This window comes from Dreissena polymorpha, chromosome 2, assembly GCF_020536995.1.
Source record: "Dreissena polymorpha isolate Duluth1 chromosome 2, UMN_Dpol_1.0, whole genome shotgun sequence".
NCBI classification, from domain to species: domain Eukaryota; kingdom Metazoa; phylum Mollusca; class Bivalvia; order Myida; family Dreissenidae; genus Dreissena; species Dreissena polymorpha.
In genome coordinates, this window is record NC_068356.1 from 58,523,322 (window position 1) to 58,543,476 (window position 20,155).

General features: G+C 36.0%; 1 protein-coding gene across 1 annotated transcript in view; it reads right to left on the minus strand.

The window, feature by feature from the left end:
- Window positions 1-19,152, minus strand: part of LOC127867161 (intermembrane lipid transfer protein VPS13A-like) — a 149,691-nt gene extending 130,539 nt beyond the window's left edge. Inside the window, exons 1-3 of the mRNA XM_052408201.1 lie at window positions 18,945-19,152; window positions 13,525-13,568; window positions 4,563-4,605 (exon numbers count right to left, since the gene is read on the minus strand). Coding sequence (XP_052264161.1) covers window positions 4,563-4,605; window positions 13,525-13,568; window positions 18,945-19,044 — 187 coding nt within the window. The 5' untranslated portion in view covers window positions 19,045-19,152. The remainder of the gene's footprint in view (window positions 1-4,562; window positions 4,606-13,524; window positions 13,569-18,944) is intronic.
- Window positions 19,153-20,155: the final 1,003 nt, after the last annotated feature.

Consider the following 20,155-nt stretch of genomic DNA (forward strand, 5'->3'; position numbering starts at 1 on the left):
CTGCCTAAGACTCTCAGTTATACTTGGGCATGAAGTGTGTTTGTTGCCTGATGTATTCATATGATTATTATCATATATTATATTAATGGTTTACGCTGACAACTGATGAAAATGTTGATGACAACTGTTTATGAAAATGATGAAGATGATAATCATGCAAAAAGGAATAGGATAGTGCTAATGATGATAAAGAAATAGCAGAAAAAATGATAATGATGATGACTTGATAGACAAGAGCACCGCCTTGCGGGTGCAGACCGCTCATCTATTTTCTTTTTAAAGGTGAAGGGACTCTCAATTTCAATCACAAAGGAGGGAGGGGTGGAGTGAAGAGGGGTGTATAGTGTGGGGGTGTGGACATTTATTACATTATCTTCCAAAAATGCGAAAAAAAAATGCATTTTTTTTTTTTTTTTTTGTTCGGGGTAGAGGGGGGTGGAGGGGAGGGTATTCTTGGGTGCAATGGTTGGACGGTATTTCAAAAATAAAATAATAAAAAAATATTTGTGTTTTTTAACCGTTTCCAAAAAAAATTGGGGTGGGTGGGGTGGGGGGGTATAGTGTGAGGGTGTGGTGGTGAGATGATCTTAAAAAAAAAAAAATAGGAGGGGGATTCGAGGGGGGGGGGAGGGTCAAGGTCATTCAAAGGTCAAGGTAAAATTCAACTTGCCAGGTACAGTAACCTCATGATAGCATGAAAGTATTTGAAGTTTGAAAGCAATAGCCTTGATACTTTAGAAGTAAAGTGGATCGAAACACAAAATTTAACCATATATTCAAAGTTACTAAGTCAAAAAGGGCCATAATTTCGTAAAAATGACAACCAGAGTTATGCAACTTGTCCTTTTAATATGATAGTTTGCGAGTGCTTCAAGTATGAAAGCAATATCTATGATACTTTAGGGGTAAAGTGGACCAAAACACAAAACTTAACCAAATTTTCAATTTTCTAAGTATAAAAAGGGCACATAATTCTGTCAAAATGCCAGTCAGAGTTACATAACTTTGCCTGCACAGTCCCCTTATGATAGTTAGTAAGTGTTGCAAGTATGAAAGCAATAGCTTTGATACTTAAGGAATAAAATGGACCTAAACACAAAACTTAACCAAAATTTTCAATTTTCTAAGTATAAAAAGGGCAAATAATTCTGTCAAAATGCACGCCAGAGTTATCTAACTTTGCCTGCCCAGGCCCGTCATGATAGTAAGTAAGTGTACCAAGTTTGAATGCTATAGCATTGATACTTTCTGAGAAAAGTGGACCTAAACGCAAAACTTAACCGGACGCCGATGCCAACGCCGACGCCAAGGTGATGACAATAGCTCATAATTTTTTTTCAAAAAATAGATGAGCTAAAAATGATGATGCTGATGATGATATATTTGATGGTAATGATGATGAGAGTGATGATGATGATGATGATGTTGTTGTTGTTGATTATGAAGATGATGGTGTTACTGATTGTGGTGGTTGTGATGATGATGATGATGATGAGAGTGATGATGATGTTGTTGTTGTTGTTGTTGATGATGATGAAGATTATGGTGTTACTGATTGTGGTGGTTGTGATGATGATGATGGTGATTATGATGATAATGTAGTTGATGGAGAAGATGAAGAAGAATAAGATAATGATGATGATGCTAATGTAGCTTTTGATGGTGGTAGTGATGATAGAGTTGATGCTGCTGATGATGCTAAGGATGCAAGTGGTGGAATGAAATGAACACACAATGTTTGGATTATCATTTTGCTCCCAGTGCATACATGAAACAGTATTCATTCAATTTCATAATGGAAAAAAAAAATAGGATCCAGTACGAGAATGTTATATATTCTAAACAAAGTTTCACGCTCATCCACCTTAGATAAAGAAAACCTGTCTGAAAGCCAATCACACATTAAGGATTTATATCAGCATCAGTATCTCAGCAAGTAAACACCATTTTCTGAAATTCTCTATCTTTATGATGATTATGAAGGCAAGTTATCAATCCAAACCGCAAGGTTGCAAATATTTCTCACATCGATTTTATACTTCACTGCCTTCCATGCAGAATTGGGGATGGTCCAATTCATTTACTGGTGTATGTAAATATATGATATGATCATATGTTTGCTGAATAGCATATTGTACAACAGTCCATTTAAATATACCAGAGGAATGCTACAGACGCTGTAGTGTTTTTCTGAATATATACTATTTGCCAAAATACACATATTTATTTAACATATCTTTCTATTTCTTTTACATCATTTCCCTTTATGCAAAGTATATCTACCAGCAACTTTAGTTTTTCCAACACCAATGTGGAAGGTTAAATTTTGCATTAATAATGTATTACTTAAACCACAACCACCACAACTATCATGTGAGTATGCATCATTCATTTTGCAATGTACATGTACATGTTCTTAGTCATCATACAACACTTGAGAGTAAACAACGCCCACAATTTGTACTGCAGTGAATCAAACTACCAAAGAAAACTGCAAAACAAGCCTACTGTAATTTTTACAGCCAGAGTTGATATGCATCATATTTTATTAGTGTTTTTACGTGATTTTTATGGAAATCATTTACAGAAATTTACAACAAGTTTAATTGTCATGGATATCTTTTTTTACTATAAGCAACACATATGAAATGCAAAGTTTAATGTTTATAGCTCCATTAACACAAAGGGAAATTGTAGCATTTGTCTTTGCTTTATAGTTATACAAAGATTGATATGTTCAGCTGTTACACCTCTGGAAATAGTTGTTAAATGAAGTCCAGAGGATGAACTGCTCCTGCTTGAATGATTGATAAGTTTAACTCCTGTGCATTTGGTGTGGTTATAAATTGCAAATGTTGCAATTGCCAGATCACTCTATTTAGTATACTTTTTTCCATTGAAGCATTTACAAGTATTAATCATAAAACGTTTTAATATGTTATTTATTCTCAAGGAACAGTACAATGTCCAAGTCCATAGAAAACTCTTTTTAAGTTCCTACAGTTACCATACAAGTTCAAAAAGCGCTCAAAAATGCTGATATTTCTATTCAAATTCTGCAGAGCTCTAAGACACGGCTAATCAATAAAATGTATGTATTTTATGCCTTTTCAATTGATAAAACATTCACCATCACATGTGCAAAATTCATTATCTCAAGGAGTGCAGCCACGGAAATAGCTACTTGGCCAGTTTTCAGTTTATAAGATTATCTGCCCGTTAAAATTCAGTCAATACAAGAAGATCATCGTTTGCATGATAAAATAGAACAAGAGATGTGCTTGTCAGAAACACAATGCCCCCTAATGCGCCGCTTTGATTTTTTTTAACCTTTGACCTTGTAGGATAACCTTGACCTTTCACCACTCAAAATGTGCAGCTCCACGAGATACACATGCATGCCAAATATCAAGTTGCTATCTTCAATATTTCAAAAGTTATCGCAAAAATTTAACCTTGGAAGTTTTGGGACAGAATGACAGACAGGCCAAAAACAATATACCCCCTATCATTCGATTCAGGGGCATAACAAATAGGATGGAAATGATAGTGGTGATGATGGTGATGTGGATGGGGTGGTGATGATGATGAAGGCGGTTGTAGTGATGATGATTGAAATGGTGGTGGTGGTGATGATAAAGATTTTGCTTGTGATGATGATGGAGAGATTATGATGGATGATGATGGTGGTGATGGTGGTAGTGTTGATGATGATTGTAGTGGTGTTGATAATGATAATGGTAGTAAGGTAAAGATGATGATATATATACAATAGACAGTTGTATGTTACCTTTCTAAATGAGAAATATCAGAGACTGTTGCATTTCTAATCATGTAAACCCATATGTATACATGTATAAAATTATCAGAGTTCCAATTCTGTTCTAATAAGCTCTATATAACATTATCAACCTAAGGGGCTGTTGCTAATCTTTTTTTTAAACATCGTTAAAATAATTTATTTAAAATATTGAGTTCAGGTATGAGCACTATTGCGCAATTAAGAAATTGTTTAGAAAATCAAGTATCAGTCCAATCAGATCGTAGATGACCTGATTAGCAACAACTTCTTAGAAGTCTCTAAAATACATTATTGTTACTTAAAAACAACGAAAAGACGTTATTTACAAGTATATAAAATGATAATGAAGGTGGTAGAGAGGGAGATAATTGTAGTAGTGGTGCTGATGCAAGTAGTGGTGCAGATGATGATGGTAATGGTGGTGGTGATGTTGAAGAGGGCAATGGTTTTGGTTTTAATGATGATTTGTATTATAATTATTATGGGGTTATTATGATCATGGTGGCGATGATGATGGTGGTTGTAATGATGTCAATGGTAGTTATGCTGATGATGGTGCTAGTGATGATTTTGATGATGATGTTGATGGTCACGGTTGTGTCGATGAGGATGATGTTGGTGGTGGTGATGACTGGATCATGTTGTTGACTATTATGATGTCAAAGATGAGATTGCTGACAATTAATTTTGTTATTCTTATAATTTGTCATAGTACAGAAACTTCCTGCACCATGATAGTTTCATGATAGACCACACTTACCTATGTGACCCGCTTTGATCTTCACAGGTAAGTCAAGGTCATCCTGCAAAATAAGCAATAAAATAATGTTTGATGAAAAAATACATTCAAACATGCGTTGAAAGAGAAATACTTTCTTGGTATATTGTAACAAACATATTCTACCTACAGTTACCCATAATTCATAATGCTCTTTAGCCCACAATATTTTTTTGAGAGCTGAGGTAAATACTGATAGGAGCTATAGTTTACTATGAATGCAAATAATGTGAAATAGAGAAAGAAATCTTTTCAAAAACAAAAATAATAACAATCACCAACAAATTTGTACTGGGCTTATTAAATGTGCAAATTATGAAATTCCAAAAACAAGCAAATATGTTGAATTGATATCGCCCGCAAAATAAAGATTGATTATGGATGGGTGCATATCCCTTGATATATAGTATAATAAAAAAAAAATAAGTGTAGGGTAATTGTTCTTATGCATTGCAGTTCTCCTCATTGATATCTGTACATCCATGCAGTTTTATATTGAAATCTTGCAGCTAATAAGTTAAAAAATACAAACAAGAAACCGTCGGAGACAGGTGATGCTCCTCAAAGGTGTTTTCTTTCACAATATTGCACTATATATTCAGATAAAAGGAAACGTCTTGAGGGGCATAACTTTGGACAAAATAATACGATGGATGGTTTAGTAACTTAAAAATTTCAAAGGGCCATAACTCTCTAAATAAATCATCTAACCAGAACCCGCTGATAATATGCACATCTCCTCTTGGTAGTGAAGCTTCAAATAAAGTTTCATTGAATTCCGGTCATTAGTTGCTGAGAAATGGACCGGACAAGAATTGCACTATATGTACAGTAAATGGAAAATTTCAAAGGGCCATAACTCTGTAAAAAATCATCCGACCAGAATCCGCTGATGATATGCACATCTCCTCTTGGTAGTAAAGCTTCCCATAAAGTTTCATTGAATTCCGGTCATTAGTTGCTGAGAAATAGCCCGGACAAGAATTGCACTATATGTACAGTAAATGGAAAATTTCAAATGGCCATAACTCTGTGAAAAATCATCTGACCAAAACCCGCTGATAATATCAGAGCTCCAGATAAGGGTCGTATTTTCGTAATTACGAATTATTTTCAAGTCCGTTACGTATTTATTTTAAAATCTTGTCGTACCATTAAGAATTACAAAATCAAGTTACGAATATTATTTTTACATCGGTTCGTATCGATTTTTATTGAGTTCTTTTCGCGTATTAAAGATCTTTGCGGTGCTTAAATAGAATGGTTATCGGGTTTGTTTAAAAAAAGCGCATTTTTTCCAATAAAAGCGGCGTATACAGTCTATCTGTCAAAAAACAATGGCAGCGCCCAGAGAGCGTCCTAAAAAACTGCAAAGCGTCCAAAACCAGGCTTTTAACATATTGTACGCAAAGTGAGCCGAAGTTAAATGTTTAGAAAGACATTATAGAAACAAGGGACAAAATTGTCACAAAACCAGGTTTTCATTGTGAAAAATAAATCTGATAAAGGGAGAAAACTCAAACTGAACTTTTGAAATGACCAAAAAAAATTAACCCCCTTTGTAATTTTTTTTTTTTTTTTTAAATCTATTTTTAGTCGTGGCGACCTTGACATTGGAGATATTGACGTGATTCTTTCGTGGGACACACCGTCCCATGATGGTGAACAAATGTGCCAAATGATTTTAAAATCTCACAATGAATGACATAGTTATGGCCAGGACAAGCTCATTTATGGCCATTTTTGTCCTTTGAACTCAAAGTGTGACCTTGACCTTGGAGATATCGACGTAATTATTTCGCGCGACACACCGTCCAATGATGGTGAACAAATGTGCCAAATGATTTTAAAATCTGACGATGAACGACAAAGTTATGGCTCGGACAAGCTCATTTATGGCCATTTTTGACCTTTGAACTCAAAGTGTGACCTTGACCTTGGAGATATCGACGTAATTATTTCGCGCGACACACCGTCCAATGATGGTGAACAAATGTGCCAAATGATTTTAAAATCTGACAATGAACGACATAGTGATGGCCCGGACAAGCTTATTCCGCCAGCCCGCCAGCCAGCCAGCCAGCCCGCCAGCCAGCCAGCCCGCCCGCATTTGCCAATCTAATAACCAGTTTTTTCCTTCGGAAAACCTGGTTAAAGATCTTATACGATGGTGTATGTTCAGTTGCCGACACAGTCGGAAATGCTAAACAAAAACGCGACACAACGGGTCCAAACTTAAACACAAATATTGAACGAGTGGAAGGGACAAGTCCCGTGGCTAATCGTTGAAAAGATTGAAGGGGAGAACGGTTTAATATGTAAAAATTCATCTAAGGCATGCAATCTAAGCACAGTTTGGGCATATGAAGGTATTTGAAAAATAAAATTGTATAATACTGAAAAGACACTATTGAACTCGTATAAATAAAGTTGCTAGTATGTTTATTTTGATTTTTTTGCTTGAAAATAACCATTATTATTTATTTTTAGGTCATTAAGAAAAAATAAGAATTATTTTCAAAAACTTAGTAGTAACGTTAAGAATGAAATTTCAGAGTTAAGAATTCTTTTTGAAAATCTGGTAGTAATTAAAGAATTTCACAAAACCTTATCTGGAGCTCTGAATATGCACATCTCCTCTGGGTAGTGAAGCTTCCCATATAGTTTCATTGAGTTCCGATCATTAGTCGCTGAGAAATAGCCCGGACAAAAATTGCACTATACGTACAGTCAATGGAAAATTTCAAAGGGCCATAACTCTGTGAAAAATCATCCGACCAGAATCCGCTGATGATATGCACATCTCCTCTTGGTAGTGAAGCTTCCCATAAAGTTTCATTGAATTCCGGTCATTAGTTGCTGAGAAATAGCCCGGACAAGAATTGCACTATATATACAGTTAATGGAAAATTTCAAAAGGCCATAAATCTGTGAAAAATCATCCGACCAGAACCCGCTGATAATATGCACATCTCCTCTTAGTAGTGAATCTTCCCATTAGGTTTCATTGAATTCCAGTCATTAGTTGCTGAGAAATAGCCCGGACAAAAATTTTGCACGGACGGACACACACACAGACGAAGCGGCGACTACAGTATATGCTCCCCCAAAATTTTTTGGGGGAGCATAAAAAACAAACGACAATAATTCTTGCTTAAAAAAGTGTAGGGTTATGGTTCTTGTGCATGGCAGTTCTCATCATTGATATCAAAGTTATGTTAAAGTCTTGTATTATATCTGAGATTGAGCCTTAAAATTTACATAAAGAAACAAGCTGTGTTTGTGAAACACTATGTCCCCCATATATCTGACCTTTGACCTTGAAGGATGACCTTGACCTTTCACCACTGAAAATGTGTAGCTCCATGAGAAACACACGCATGCCAAATATCAAGTTATTATCTTCAATATTGCAAAAGTTATGGCCAATGTTAAAATCTTCAATATTGCAAAAGTTAAGGCCAATGTTAAAGGGACTGTCAACCACGAATGACGAAAATAGAAAAGTTCTAAAGTACCGTATTTTTTTTACAATTGTTAGTTTATATTAATTAAAATATCACATCTGGTATATTACATTACTTGAAAAAAGTTCATATTTTCAGTAAATTCGGTAATAAAATATTAACAATATACACTCTATAAATAACGCAAGTAGATTGATCATTTTATATATAAAATATATACAATTCACTATGCATGCACAATTTGCGATCCTGGGTTTACCACGTGAAGATGATGATCAATCTACTGGTGTTATTTAAAGTTAACTGGTAGTTACCTAGTAGACATACCCAGTAAAATTTATTACCAAATATACTGAAAATACGAAAACTTTTTTCAAGTAATGTAATATACCAGTCGTGATATTTTAATCAATATAAACTAATACTTGTAAAAAAATACGGCATTTTACAACTTTTCTTTTCTTCGTCATCATGGTTGACAGTCCCTTTAAAGTTTGACGCAAACAAACAAACCAACAAACAAACAGACAGGGCAAAAACAATATGTCCCCCAGTATAGACTGGGGGACATAAAAAACAAAAAAGGGCAAAAGTTCTTATTTAAGAAAGTGTAGAGTTAAGGCTCATGTGCATGGCACTTCTCCTCATTGATATCAATACACCCACTAAGTTTTATGTTGATATCTTATCTAGTTTCTGAGATATAGCCATGAACAGTTTTGTGACAGACAGAATTACAGACTGGCGGATGAACAGACTTCCAATGCCAATTCTATATCCCTCCGCCTTTCGCAGGGGATAACTTATGTGCTTGCCTGAGACCTGAAAGAACTAAACTATTCTTAGAAGGTGGAGCTCAGACGAAAAAATTTATTTAAGGAAACATTAACACTTCCCATGCGACAACCAAATATCGAGCGATTTTTAATATTTAATTTATCTGCACATTATTATGACAAACTTTTGATACTGGAAATACAGTCTGACCTGAAAACAGCTTTCAGTCAAGGGAAATGACCAAAGTTACCATTGTAGACAAATGACCATTGTTTTCAAGTGACCACTTTTAAGATGGTTGGTCAGTTGGCAGTATTGCTAGGTTATTACTCCACCCAGTTGTTTGCACACAGTGTAATGGAAAAAAGGGCTCATATTTTTGTTATTTTGTTACCATACACATTATTTCTATTGAATGATACAAATTAATATCTTATAAAATGATTTAACCCTTTTCAACTCAGAGGCAAAGTGAAAATAGCTATGTGCAAACAGCATAAAACCAGAAAAGCCTGCGAGTAACTCACAGTCTGTTCAGATTTTACGCTGTTTGCTGCTCATCAGTATCTAAGGGTTGGACATGAAGCCTTTAAAACTTGAATCTAGTAAGAAAGGTCTTTAATTAAATTTAACTTTCAAAGGGACTACAAATGCGTAAAAATACGTATCTAAGTGGTAAAGGGTCCAATTCATACTTTTTATTAAATTCATTATTTCCATAAATTAAATCATTGTTGTTTACTCATGCATCTTGTTCATTCAGTAAATCTGACAGTTGGTATTGCATCCATTGAAAGACATCTTTTAATTATGGTCTTCACATGTCAATGACATCGTGTCCGAATCGCTGTTATATACCAAAAGTACGGCATAAGAGTATCGTTCTCATTCAAATAAACAGAGACCAAAAGATTACAAAAAATGATTTGTATGCAAACATCACACAAACAGCATTTTCATTCAAGCAACCACAAAAGCATCTTGGGTTTCGGGACTTGCTGATAACATGTGGTGTAAGTTTTTCTCCTGGAAATCGTAAAAGAGTTTAACATGAAAAAAATCCACTTGCATAATTGCCAAAAGTTTGTTACAAAAGTTGGAATTTAATGTCTGTTTTGCAACAACAAAGGACGATCACTAATCCTTTTATTGCCAGCTAATAACAACAATCCTAATTGTTATTGATGACACCTCATCAGCAATAAAAATCTTTTGATTTTATCACGCGCACATACTATGGCGTTCTGACTTCAGCCGTATCAGAGATAAAAACATCAACGCAGATTGATTTGAGTGCTCACTTTTCACACCTTGAAACAACTGACTCATGACCGCTCTACACAGTGGATAAATGGCATTGGGAGTGAAATAAACAGGCTGTTTCCGCTATAGACAGCTGACCGTTATCCTCAGGTGTAATATAGAATGATTTTGTCGGGGGAATCCAGACTGACTGTTGTGGGAAGGTGACTGTTGTTCTCGGGTGATTGCTAAGTCAGGTTGGATTGTATTTCCAACACATAATGTATATATACATATTTAAACCATACATTCATTATTAACAAGAGGGCCTGAAAGGCCCAAGGTATCCCCCGGCCCCCGCAACATATGCTTTGTTTGAGGATGGGTGCAAATTGGACGGATGAACATAATGATAGATGGACGGACGGAGGACAATAACACAAAACTAAGACAAAGGAAGGTTCTTAAGCCTTCACAATTTATTTAGGTGAATTAATAAGTCGTGCGTTTTCCACAAAAACATTCAAGATACAAAGGGCCATAACTCTGGTTTTAACAGATGGTGTACAATGCCATTTGGCGTGAATCATCTCTTATGCTTATATATACTCATACGAAGTTTCAATGAAATATGCCAAAGCACTTCCAAGATATGGCTCCGGACACAAAAGTGACGGCCGGACGGACAGCCGGACGGACAGCCGGACGGACAATGCCAAAACAATATCCCTCCGCCTCTGGCAGGGGATATATACTCATACCAAGTTTCAATGAAATCCGCCAAAGCACTTCCAAGATATAGCTCCGGACACAAAAGTGCCTATAGTAAAAAGCATTTTTTCAAGATACAAAGGGCCATAACTCTGTTTTTAACAGATGGTATACAATGCCATTTGGCATGCATCATCCTCTTATGCATATATATACTCATACCAAGTTTCAATGAAATCCCCCAAAGCACTTGCAAGATATGGCTCCGGACACAAAAGTGCCTATAGTAAAAAGCATTTTTTGAAGATACAAAGGGCCATAACTCTGTTTTTAACAGATGGTGTACAATGCCATTTGGCATGCATCATCCTCTTATGCATATATATACTCATACCAAGTTTCAATGAAATCTGCCAACGCACTTCCAAGATATGGCTCCGTACACAAAAGTGCCTATAGTAAAAAGCATTTTTTCAAGATACAAAGGGCCATAACTCTGTTTTTAACAGATGGTGTACAATGCCATTTGGCGTGCATCATCCTCTTATGCATATATACTCATACGAAGTTTCAATGAAATCCACCAAAGCACTTCCAAGATATGGCTCCGGACACAAAAGTGCCGGACGGACAACGCCAAAACAATATCCCTCCGCCTCTGGCGCGGGATAATTAGATAAATGGGGGACAACTCTACTCCAGCAACCCAATTAAAAGCAGCTAGAAGAGGCTGTCTATACAAAGTTCAAGTGCTCACTTGTAATTTCTTTACAGATAACTGGAGAGATTCTGATTAAAGCTCTTGACAATTTATTTGAAAGATTAAATAATATTGAGGAAACAATTCTTGTTGTTTCACTTATGATAATAATCAACATCATCCAAAACAACTTCAACATCACACTATCACACAATCACTTAAATGGTTGTTATCAACTTCTGTAAGAAGCACCTTTAACATGGGTTAGAAGGTTTCAGTTTAGCCAAAATTACAAGCTTAACTAACACATCCCGTGGCATTCATATTTTTCAACAGATTGGAATCATTTCAATCTCAATTGAGAGATCATTGAAACAATCATGTTTAGCAAATTTCATGACGATTGGGCAAAAGCCATATAGCTATATAAGGTAAACTTTCTCTTCTCATGGTGGCCATGTTTTTCAAAATTCTTGAGCCATTTTTCAACTGGGCCAGAAATCATTTAAACAAATCTGACCAAGTTTCATGAAGATTGGACCAAAAATCTGACTTATAGAGTGTTAACAAGGTTTTTAAATAGGAAACAAGAGCGCCGCATGACGGAGCAATATACGCCCGATTCGTGTGCCATTGGAGATGATACACTGATGATTGATGTATTTGTTTTGGAAATAAGCAAAAAAAAATCGCGAAAAAAATAAACCCGATGAAAATATCGCAAAATAAAACTGGATAAAAATATTGCATGAAAATATTGCATGTGTTAATCGGTTGCATGTCTCCAATCAGACCTGACTGATATATAATCTATATATTACCTCTGACCAAGTTTGGTGAATTCAACTTGAACTAGAGCTTTGTCACTGAATGTGACTTATACCCCCATACCACTTTGACGCAGGATAAAAAGTTGTTTAAAAGTTTCGGATGAATACAATTTGAATTAGAGTCCGGACAAAGTGGCGCCGTTGAAAATGCACTAATTGACCCTATGACCTAGTTCTTGACCCGACATGACCCATATTCGAACTTGACCTAGATATCAACTAGATGCAACTACTGACCAAGTTTGGTAAAGATCGGATGAATACAATTTGAATAAGAGTCCGGACAAAGTGGCGCTGTTGAAAATGGACTAATTGACCCTATGACCTAGTTTTTTACCTGGCATGACCCATATTCGAACTTGGCCTAGATATCAACTAGATGCAACTACTGACCAAGTTTGGTGAAGATAAGATTTATACAATTTGAATTAGAGTCCGGACAAAGTAAAATGCACTAATTGACCCTTTGACCTAGTTTTTGACCCAGCATGACCCATATTCGGACTGGACCTAGATATCAACTAGATGCAACTACTGACCAAGTTTGGTGAAGATCGGATGAATACAATTTGAATTAGAGTCCGGACAAAGTGGCGCCGTTGAAAATGCACTAATTGACCCTATGACCTAGTTTTTGACCCGGCATGACCCATATTCGAACTTGGCCTATATATCAACTAGATGCAACTGCTGACCAAGTTTGGTGAAGATCAGATGAATACAATTTGAAATAGAGTCCGGACAAAGTGGCCCCTTTGAAAATGCACTTATTGACCCTATGACCTAGTTTTTGACCCGGCATGACCCATATTCGAACTTGGCCTAGATATCAACTAGATGCAACTGCTGACCAAGTTTGGTGAAGATCGGATGAATACAATTTGAATTAGAGTCCGGACAAAGTGATGCCTTCCGCCCGCCGCCCGCCGCCCGCCCGCCCGCCAAGGGGTTTCACATAATACGTCCCGTATTTTATACGGGCGTATAAAAAGAGGAAAACTGACCCACTGTGGGGGCCATATTCTTCAACGGACCAGAACATGTTCTAACTTGGGTTACATATTGCTCTGACCAAGTTTCAGGAAGATTGGACTAAAAATATGAAATCTATAGTGTTAACAAGCTTCGTTTTCATTTCAATTGTGAAGAAGCAAGACAAACAAAGACAAAAGGCTATCAATGAGCTAAAAATGATGACAATCAACAAATTAACTTACCAATGCACTTTCCTTTAAGTCTAATTCATTAAGAACAACATCACCTGAAATTCATAAGTGAACAGTTTTATAATCATGCAAGAATATACCAAGAAAACATTATTTCATTTATATTGTCATTTTTTTAGATTGAGCAAAAAAATAAAGGATTACAACATCAGTTTATTGCAGGTTATTTTGTGAAAAAAACAAAAACAATCTCAACCTATTCAAAGTTGCAACTTAATTGCAGAGCTACCCGCTGCATTCGGCAATCGTCACCAAATGAAAAAGTTTCAGAAAAGTGGTGATAAAATCTTTCTATTTGCTTAAACAAGTGGCGATTTCCGCAACACAAAACAAAACCCAAGAATGTGAAAATGGAAAGAGGGGTAACCTCTACTGAAATGAAGGTTTACCTGGCACTGGCAATAAATATGGTGCTCATTTACAGGTCATATTCGTAATCTTTGCTGTTAAATGAGATTTTAAATGATTTGTTTTAAATAAAAACAAAAAATTGTTGTGATTCAATGTTTAATTGCTTACAATTTAGAAGGAAGTAAAAAGATACTGAACATTACTGGTGTAATTGACTGGTCAATCAGAGAACTGGTCAATTAACCTGTGCAGATAAAAAAATCTAGCTTGTAAAGTACCATCATTATCTACCATCAATGACAAATAAGAAGAATATAGGTTTTATTTACTTAGGTCTTATAATAATTGAAATGCAGCTTGTTGAAATTGACCACCCAGCTCAGCCTCTATTACAGACATTGACCACCCAGCTCAGCCTCTATTACAGAAATTAATTCAGCAGTAATGTCAGGCTTATCAGTTATTAAATACATCACAGGTAAAGGGTTAAATATACATAGTAACTTAACTCAATTAAATACCGGTACATCATATTTATTACGGTTTCCCCGAAACTGCCCAATATGAGTTGTTTCTGATGACTTATGATGTGCATGGTGTAATGAGGGTAACAAAAATGTGAAGAGTTGATCAAACACTGAACAGACACCACTTCTCCTTTAAGTTGACTCACTTCTCCCTAATTTCATCTGAGGAAGAAGTCACTTTTTCCTCAAATTTGAACCTAGGCTAAGCCCTGAGAATCATTAAATTTTACTTGTATTATTCTCAAACCCAGTGAACTTGCAGCTCGGGTTAACTCGCAGTATTTCATTATCGCCCTCTTGATTTTGTTTAGAAACAAACCTGCGTAACCTATTTGTCAAATCTGACAGAAAACATCTCTTGCTACAGGTATGAATGGATTTTTGGTATAAATTAAATGTTGTAAAACTCAGACTTTAACAATTTTTGAATTTGTATAGTTCAGTTAATTGTCGTAACGAAAAAATCAGACAGTGCTTGAAAGTAACAGTGCTATTTATTTTATTTGATGTCTTAAATTCAATACATTTAATTTTATGTATATGTATATATGTAAGTTATTGATTGTTACTCTGAATGGTTTGTCATATCTTTGATTATTCATGTTTAATTTAATATTGGTGCTGTATGACCTATTTACTACGAATCTACTGGGTGAAAAAGTAACAACAAAGGCAGACACCCAACAAACATGCTCATATCGGCCCGATATTGGCTAAATGACGGCATATCGGCAGAGGTTTGCCGATGTTGGGCCGACATCAGACCGACGTTTATGTAAAACAAAAATTATTTTGTTAAAAGATAAGACCCTTTTTGTAATGTTCAATGTTAGTGAATCCATCTGGTTTAATAACGTTTGAATAGGGAGCATATTATAAAATTGATATTTATAGGACAATGTCGGCCCGATGTCGGCCCTTTGTAATAAACATACTTATAACTCAACAGTTTAAAGTATGATGTCGGCCCAAAATAGGCCCGATTATATAATTAACACTCACTACTTTGATTATTTTCGTTTTAATTACTTGTTGCATTGAATTAAATTGTATATATCTGTTCTTATTCAAAAGCGTGAATGATACTTTGTATAAAATAAAAATGTAATGGTGTGTCCAGGAAGTGTAACAGTTGTCAAAAGAAATTACCGCGGTTGTTTCCCTTGGCATTTTAAATTTGCAGTGAAGATCCAGGCGGGATTGAATTATTTCGAAATTATCAAGGTAAAAACACTCTGCCCTGAACATTTTTAGCTATTCAGGTTAGGAATTAATTTTAATTGTTTATCCACAAGATTTGACAATGTTTGTTAAAGCTTTTTTTCCCGAAATCGTTATCTGTCATTAAATGTCACATGTTTTCGCGACTTTCTAATGTTTGTTTTATTTCATTGCATGTCAAATGAGGTTGCCAAGCAAATAAACAGGCATGGAAAGAAACGAAAGGCAGCTTTTTGAGAACTACGATTGTCTGTTGCTGTGCACAGTAAGTTGTCATTGTATGTGTAAAAAGACTTGGTCACAGTTCAAAATATTTATATATACAAAATTACATCCGGCTTGTTTCTTTTTTTTCAGAAATAGTCTTCATTGTAATGTAAAAAGTGATGAGTTACATAACCAATTTATGGCTGCACAGAAAGCTCTTCTCAACCACAAGTCAATAGTATTACCGAGGCAGGACGATCAAATTTGGATTGTTACTGATCGCTCAGTAGTTCAGAGAGGCATAGGTGCCACTATGTATGTTACCCGAAACAATAGCCTACATTTAGCCGGTTTCTTCAGTGCCAAACTACGGAAGCATCAAGTGACGTGGCTACATGTACCTTGTGAGATAGAGGCGTTATCTATCAATGCTGCAGTAAAGCATTTCAGTCCCTACATTGTTCAATCCAAGTGCCAAGCATGTGTTTTATCAGTTTGCCTTGTAATCGTTCTATTGAGAAGTTGTGCAGAAGTGAGTTTTCTTCCAGTCCAAGAGTCATGTCTTTCTTGTCTACTGTCAGTCGTTATGGTGTGAACCTACGACATCTGGCGGGATCTGTAAATTTGCCTTCAGACATCGCTAGTCGCAATGCCCCAGAGTGCACTAGCCAAAACTGTCAAATTTGCAAATGAATAATAGAGACTGAGGACTCTGTTGTGCGCGCTTTGTATGGTGCAAATACTGCGGCCTCGGGGTTTCAACTGCCTTACGCATCCAGATCAGCTTGGAAAGACATTCAAGATATTTGAACGATGTTTCATTTCAAGAGACAATCTTTTGGTGGTGACGCGAACTGATCCTCTCGTGTCTCCTGTTGACCTCATTGTAGTTCCGCGCTCTATTGCTGACGGACTTGTAACTGCGCTTCACACATTAAGCTTGATCACCCATCTAAACATCAACTTGTGTTAGCTGTGAAGACAATTTCATCTTTTAGACTTAGTTCAAGTTGTTGATCGTGTACATAATGCATGTAATGTGTGTGCTTCCTTAAAGTCTGTGCCTAAGACTATGATTGAACAATCATCCGAAGAAGCTCCTGAAATTGTCGCTGCTTCTTTTGCTGTGCACGTTCTACGCCGGAGCAAACAGATGATTTTAGTTTTGTGGGAAACCATCAGCTCTTTGACCAAATCTTGTATCATTGACAATGAAAGAGCTGAGACATTACGCAGTGCATTACTCAGTCTTATGGTTGAGTTGCATCCTCTTGACGGACCAATGGCAGTAGTAAGGTGTGACCCAGCACCAGGTTTTATTGCATTACAACGAGACGACGTTTTACGCAGATACCGTGTAGTTTTGGATGTGGGTAGAGTCGAGAACCCAAACAAGAACCCTGTTGCAGAAAAAGCTATTCTCGAGCTTGAATCTGAAATAGTTCGACAAGAACCTGGCGGTCATCCACTTACACCACTACAGTTGGCAACTGCTACTGCGCGATTAAACTCCAGGATTCGACATGCAGGCCTTTCTTCTAGAGAAATATGGACACAGAGAAGTCAATTCACAAATGAGCAGATTCCCTTGTCTGATAGGGAGTTTATTTTGAAACAACATGAAAGCCGACTCGACAATCATCAGTTTAGTGCTAGGTCTAAATGCAAAAGTTATACTTCAAATGCAGTACCCAATATAAGTGTTGGTGATTTAGTGTATTTGTATACCGATAGGAAAAAGCATCAATGTCGTGATCGTTATTTGGTTTTGTCTGTTGATAGTGCTAATCAGTGGTGCTTTATAAAAAAATTCATAGGCAATCAATTACGCGCCTTGTCTTATAAAGTCAAGATAAGTGAGTGTTACCATGTTCCTAATCAATCGAGTGTTGAGTCGAAAGTGCTTTTGTATCACAATTCAGTGGATAGTGATTCCGATGATATACCGGTAACCCATCCGTATCCTCCATCAAAGCAAGTCTTTGTTCCACCTACACTCACCCAGCCCAGTGTGGAGATGGAGTCTCAAATTCCTACTCAGCAAGATTTGACTTCTTATGACAATCCCCAGGAAGCAGAGGTGCTGGTTCCTGTCTTTGACTTGCCTGAAGGACCATGCAGTCAGCACGTTTCTAGGCCCCAACTTGCACGCAAACAGCCTAAGCATTTAAGTGATTATGTTTTACGGTGAACATTGTACTCGTGTTTGTTACATTTTGTCTAACATTTACACATCACCTTTTTCTACTATGTACAAATGCATATGTTACTAAATAGAGTACTATGTAAGTGTTTCAGTTGTAGTCATTTTCAAGTTAAAATTACTTAAGTTGTGCTAATATAAGCCTGTTTATCATTATTACTGTTCTCTTTATTTTATTACAAACTTAGTTAAATTGTTTTTTTTACTAGTTTGATGTTCATAGTACATGTACAGAACAGTTTATCACTATTTTACTTATTAGTCTGAGATTTTTTTAGATAACCTACATATATATGTATAGACAGTTATTTTCTTAAAACATTCATTATCACTTGCACTTTAACTATTCCTGGAGACTTTTATTAAAGTGTTGGTATGTCCACATAACTATTAACATTTTCATTGCATTATTGCTTCTCTTACACATATAAACCGTTTTATTTCATGTGTATGTTTTTTTGTAGAAAATTTAGATTTTTGTAATGTTACTTAATGGCTGGCACCTTTTATTTTCCTGATTGAGTCATTGATATGAACAATTATGCATATATGATATCAGTCTTTGAGAGGGAGAAAAGAGGTAGCGCCATGTGTTTGGTTATTATGTTGTTTCGTTGTACTTGATATGGGTTGAGTGACTTCCCTTGTTTTGAATACATTCATTGAAGTTGTTTAATAAACGTTTTGCCGAAGATTATATTGTCTTTCAATCCTAGGCTAAGGTTCCTACTAACTACTGGCGCTTCATCTAATATTGCAATCAGGATTCAAAAAACACAAATCAACTAAGCAATTAAGAAACTGTTTAAATCGTTTTCTGAATTTTGCACGTAATTGACATTTGTGCTATCAATCTTTCAATATTAATGAGCATTCCTAAGTTAGTTAAACTCGATCCTTACCTCCCCATATCCCGAGTTTCAGTTGCGATTTATCCAAATTTTCAACAAAATCTCCAAGATATTTGTTGATCAAATCGACTACGAGGGACTCAAACACCATTTTGTTAGCCTGACAAGTCGCATCAATCGGACGATCTCAAAGTTGCAGAAAATTATTGACTTCTACAAAAGGAAACAGCATCGGTTGCAGACTCCATTTTGTTGTCGTCATTTATGCTAATTGAGTGGGTCGTAACCTGTAAGTCAAATCGGCCAAAATTTGCGCAACTGTCTCGATATAAAAAAGGATATCGGTAAAAATCTGGTACCCAAATAGGTCAAACGGTTGAATTACTGTTTCGATCGTATTGATTATCGACGCCAAATATGGCTTACATTACACACGATACATAATGTACTTGTAAATAGTCTTGATAATCTTAAACCGTATAAAATTTAATTGTTTGTAAAAGTATGAACATAGTCATGTTTAAACATTCATGTCTACATTTTACATCGCATCATCGGCTTTTGACTACTATGCAAAGAGTGGGTGTTGTAGTTATACCTACCCGCCTGCACTTCACATTATGGGTAGCTCAATGGTTGGATTTTTTTCTGGTCGGGATCTAATATAAATTTGGAAATGTCTACAAGGTCGTGAATAACATTTGGTTCATGGTGCTTCGATTGTTTCCTGTATCACTTGTTTCAGCATAAATGTTACACTGACTGGATTGTGATAACGGTTTGTTTTGTGCCTTACAGTTATGTTTGCACCATTTTCATTTTCCGTTCTATGTTCTGTAATTATGTGTTCTATATTGTTTCAATGTACTTAATGTGGGTCTTGACTAATTATTTTATAGGCTTTACCTTAACAGCTGGGTTATAAATGCGAGGTTTCTTTGAAGACATTTTGTGTTTAGTGTACTATTATCTTTCTTGATGATCTTATAAATATTTGCAGAGACATAGATCTGCGTCTCTGATATATGTATTTCATGGTAGAGGTTTTTGTGTAAGATTTACTAAAAACTATTGTGTACCAGATTTAGTTTTAATGATGTGGCCTTTAAGGTATATTTGTACAGTCAACTTTAGCTAACTGCATTTCTTTAAATGGAAGGTCATGCCCCCCCCCCCCTCTTTTCTAACTCTAGAAAACTTCTGATGTCGTTTTCTAGGACATACACGTCGTCTATAATTAATAAGCCTGTTCATAATTCACG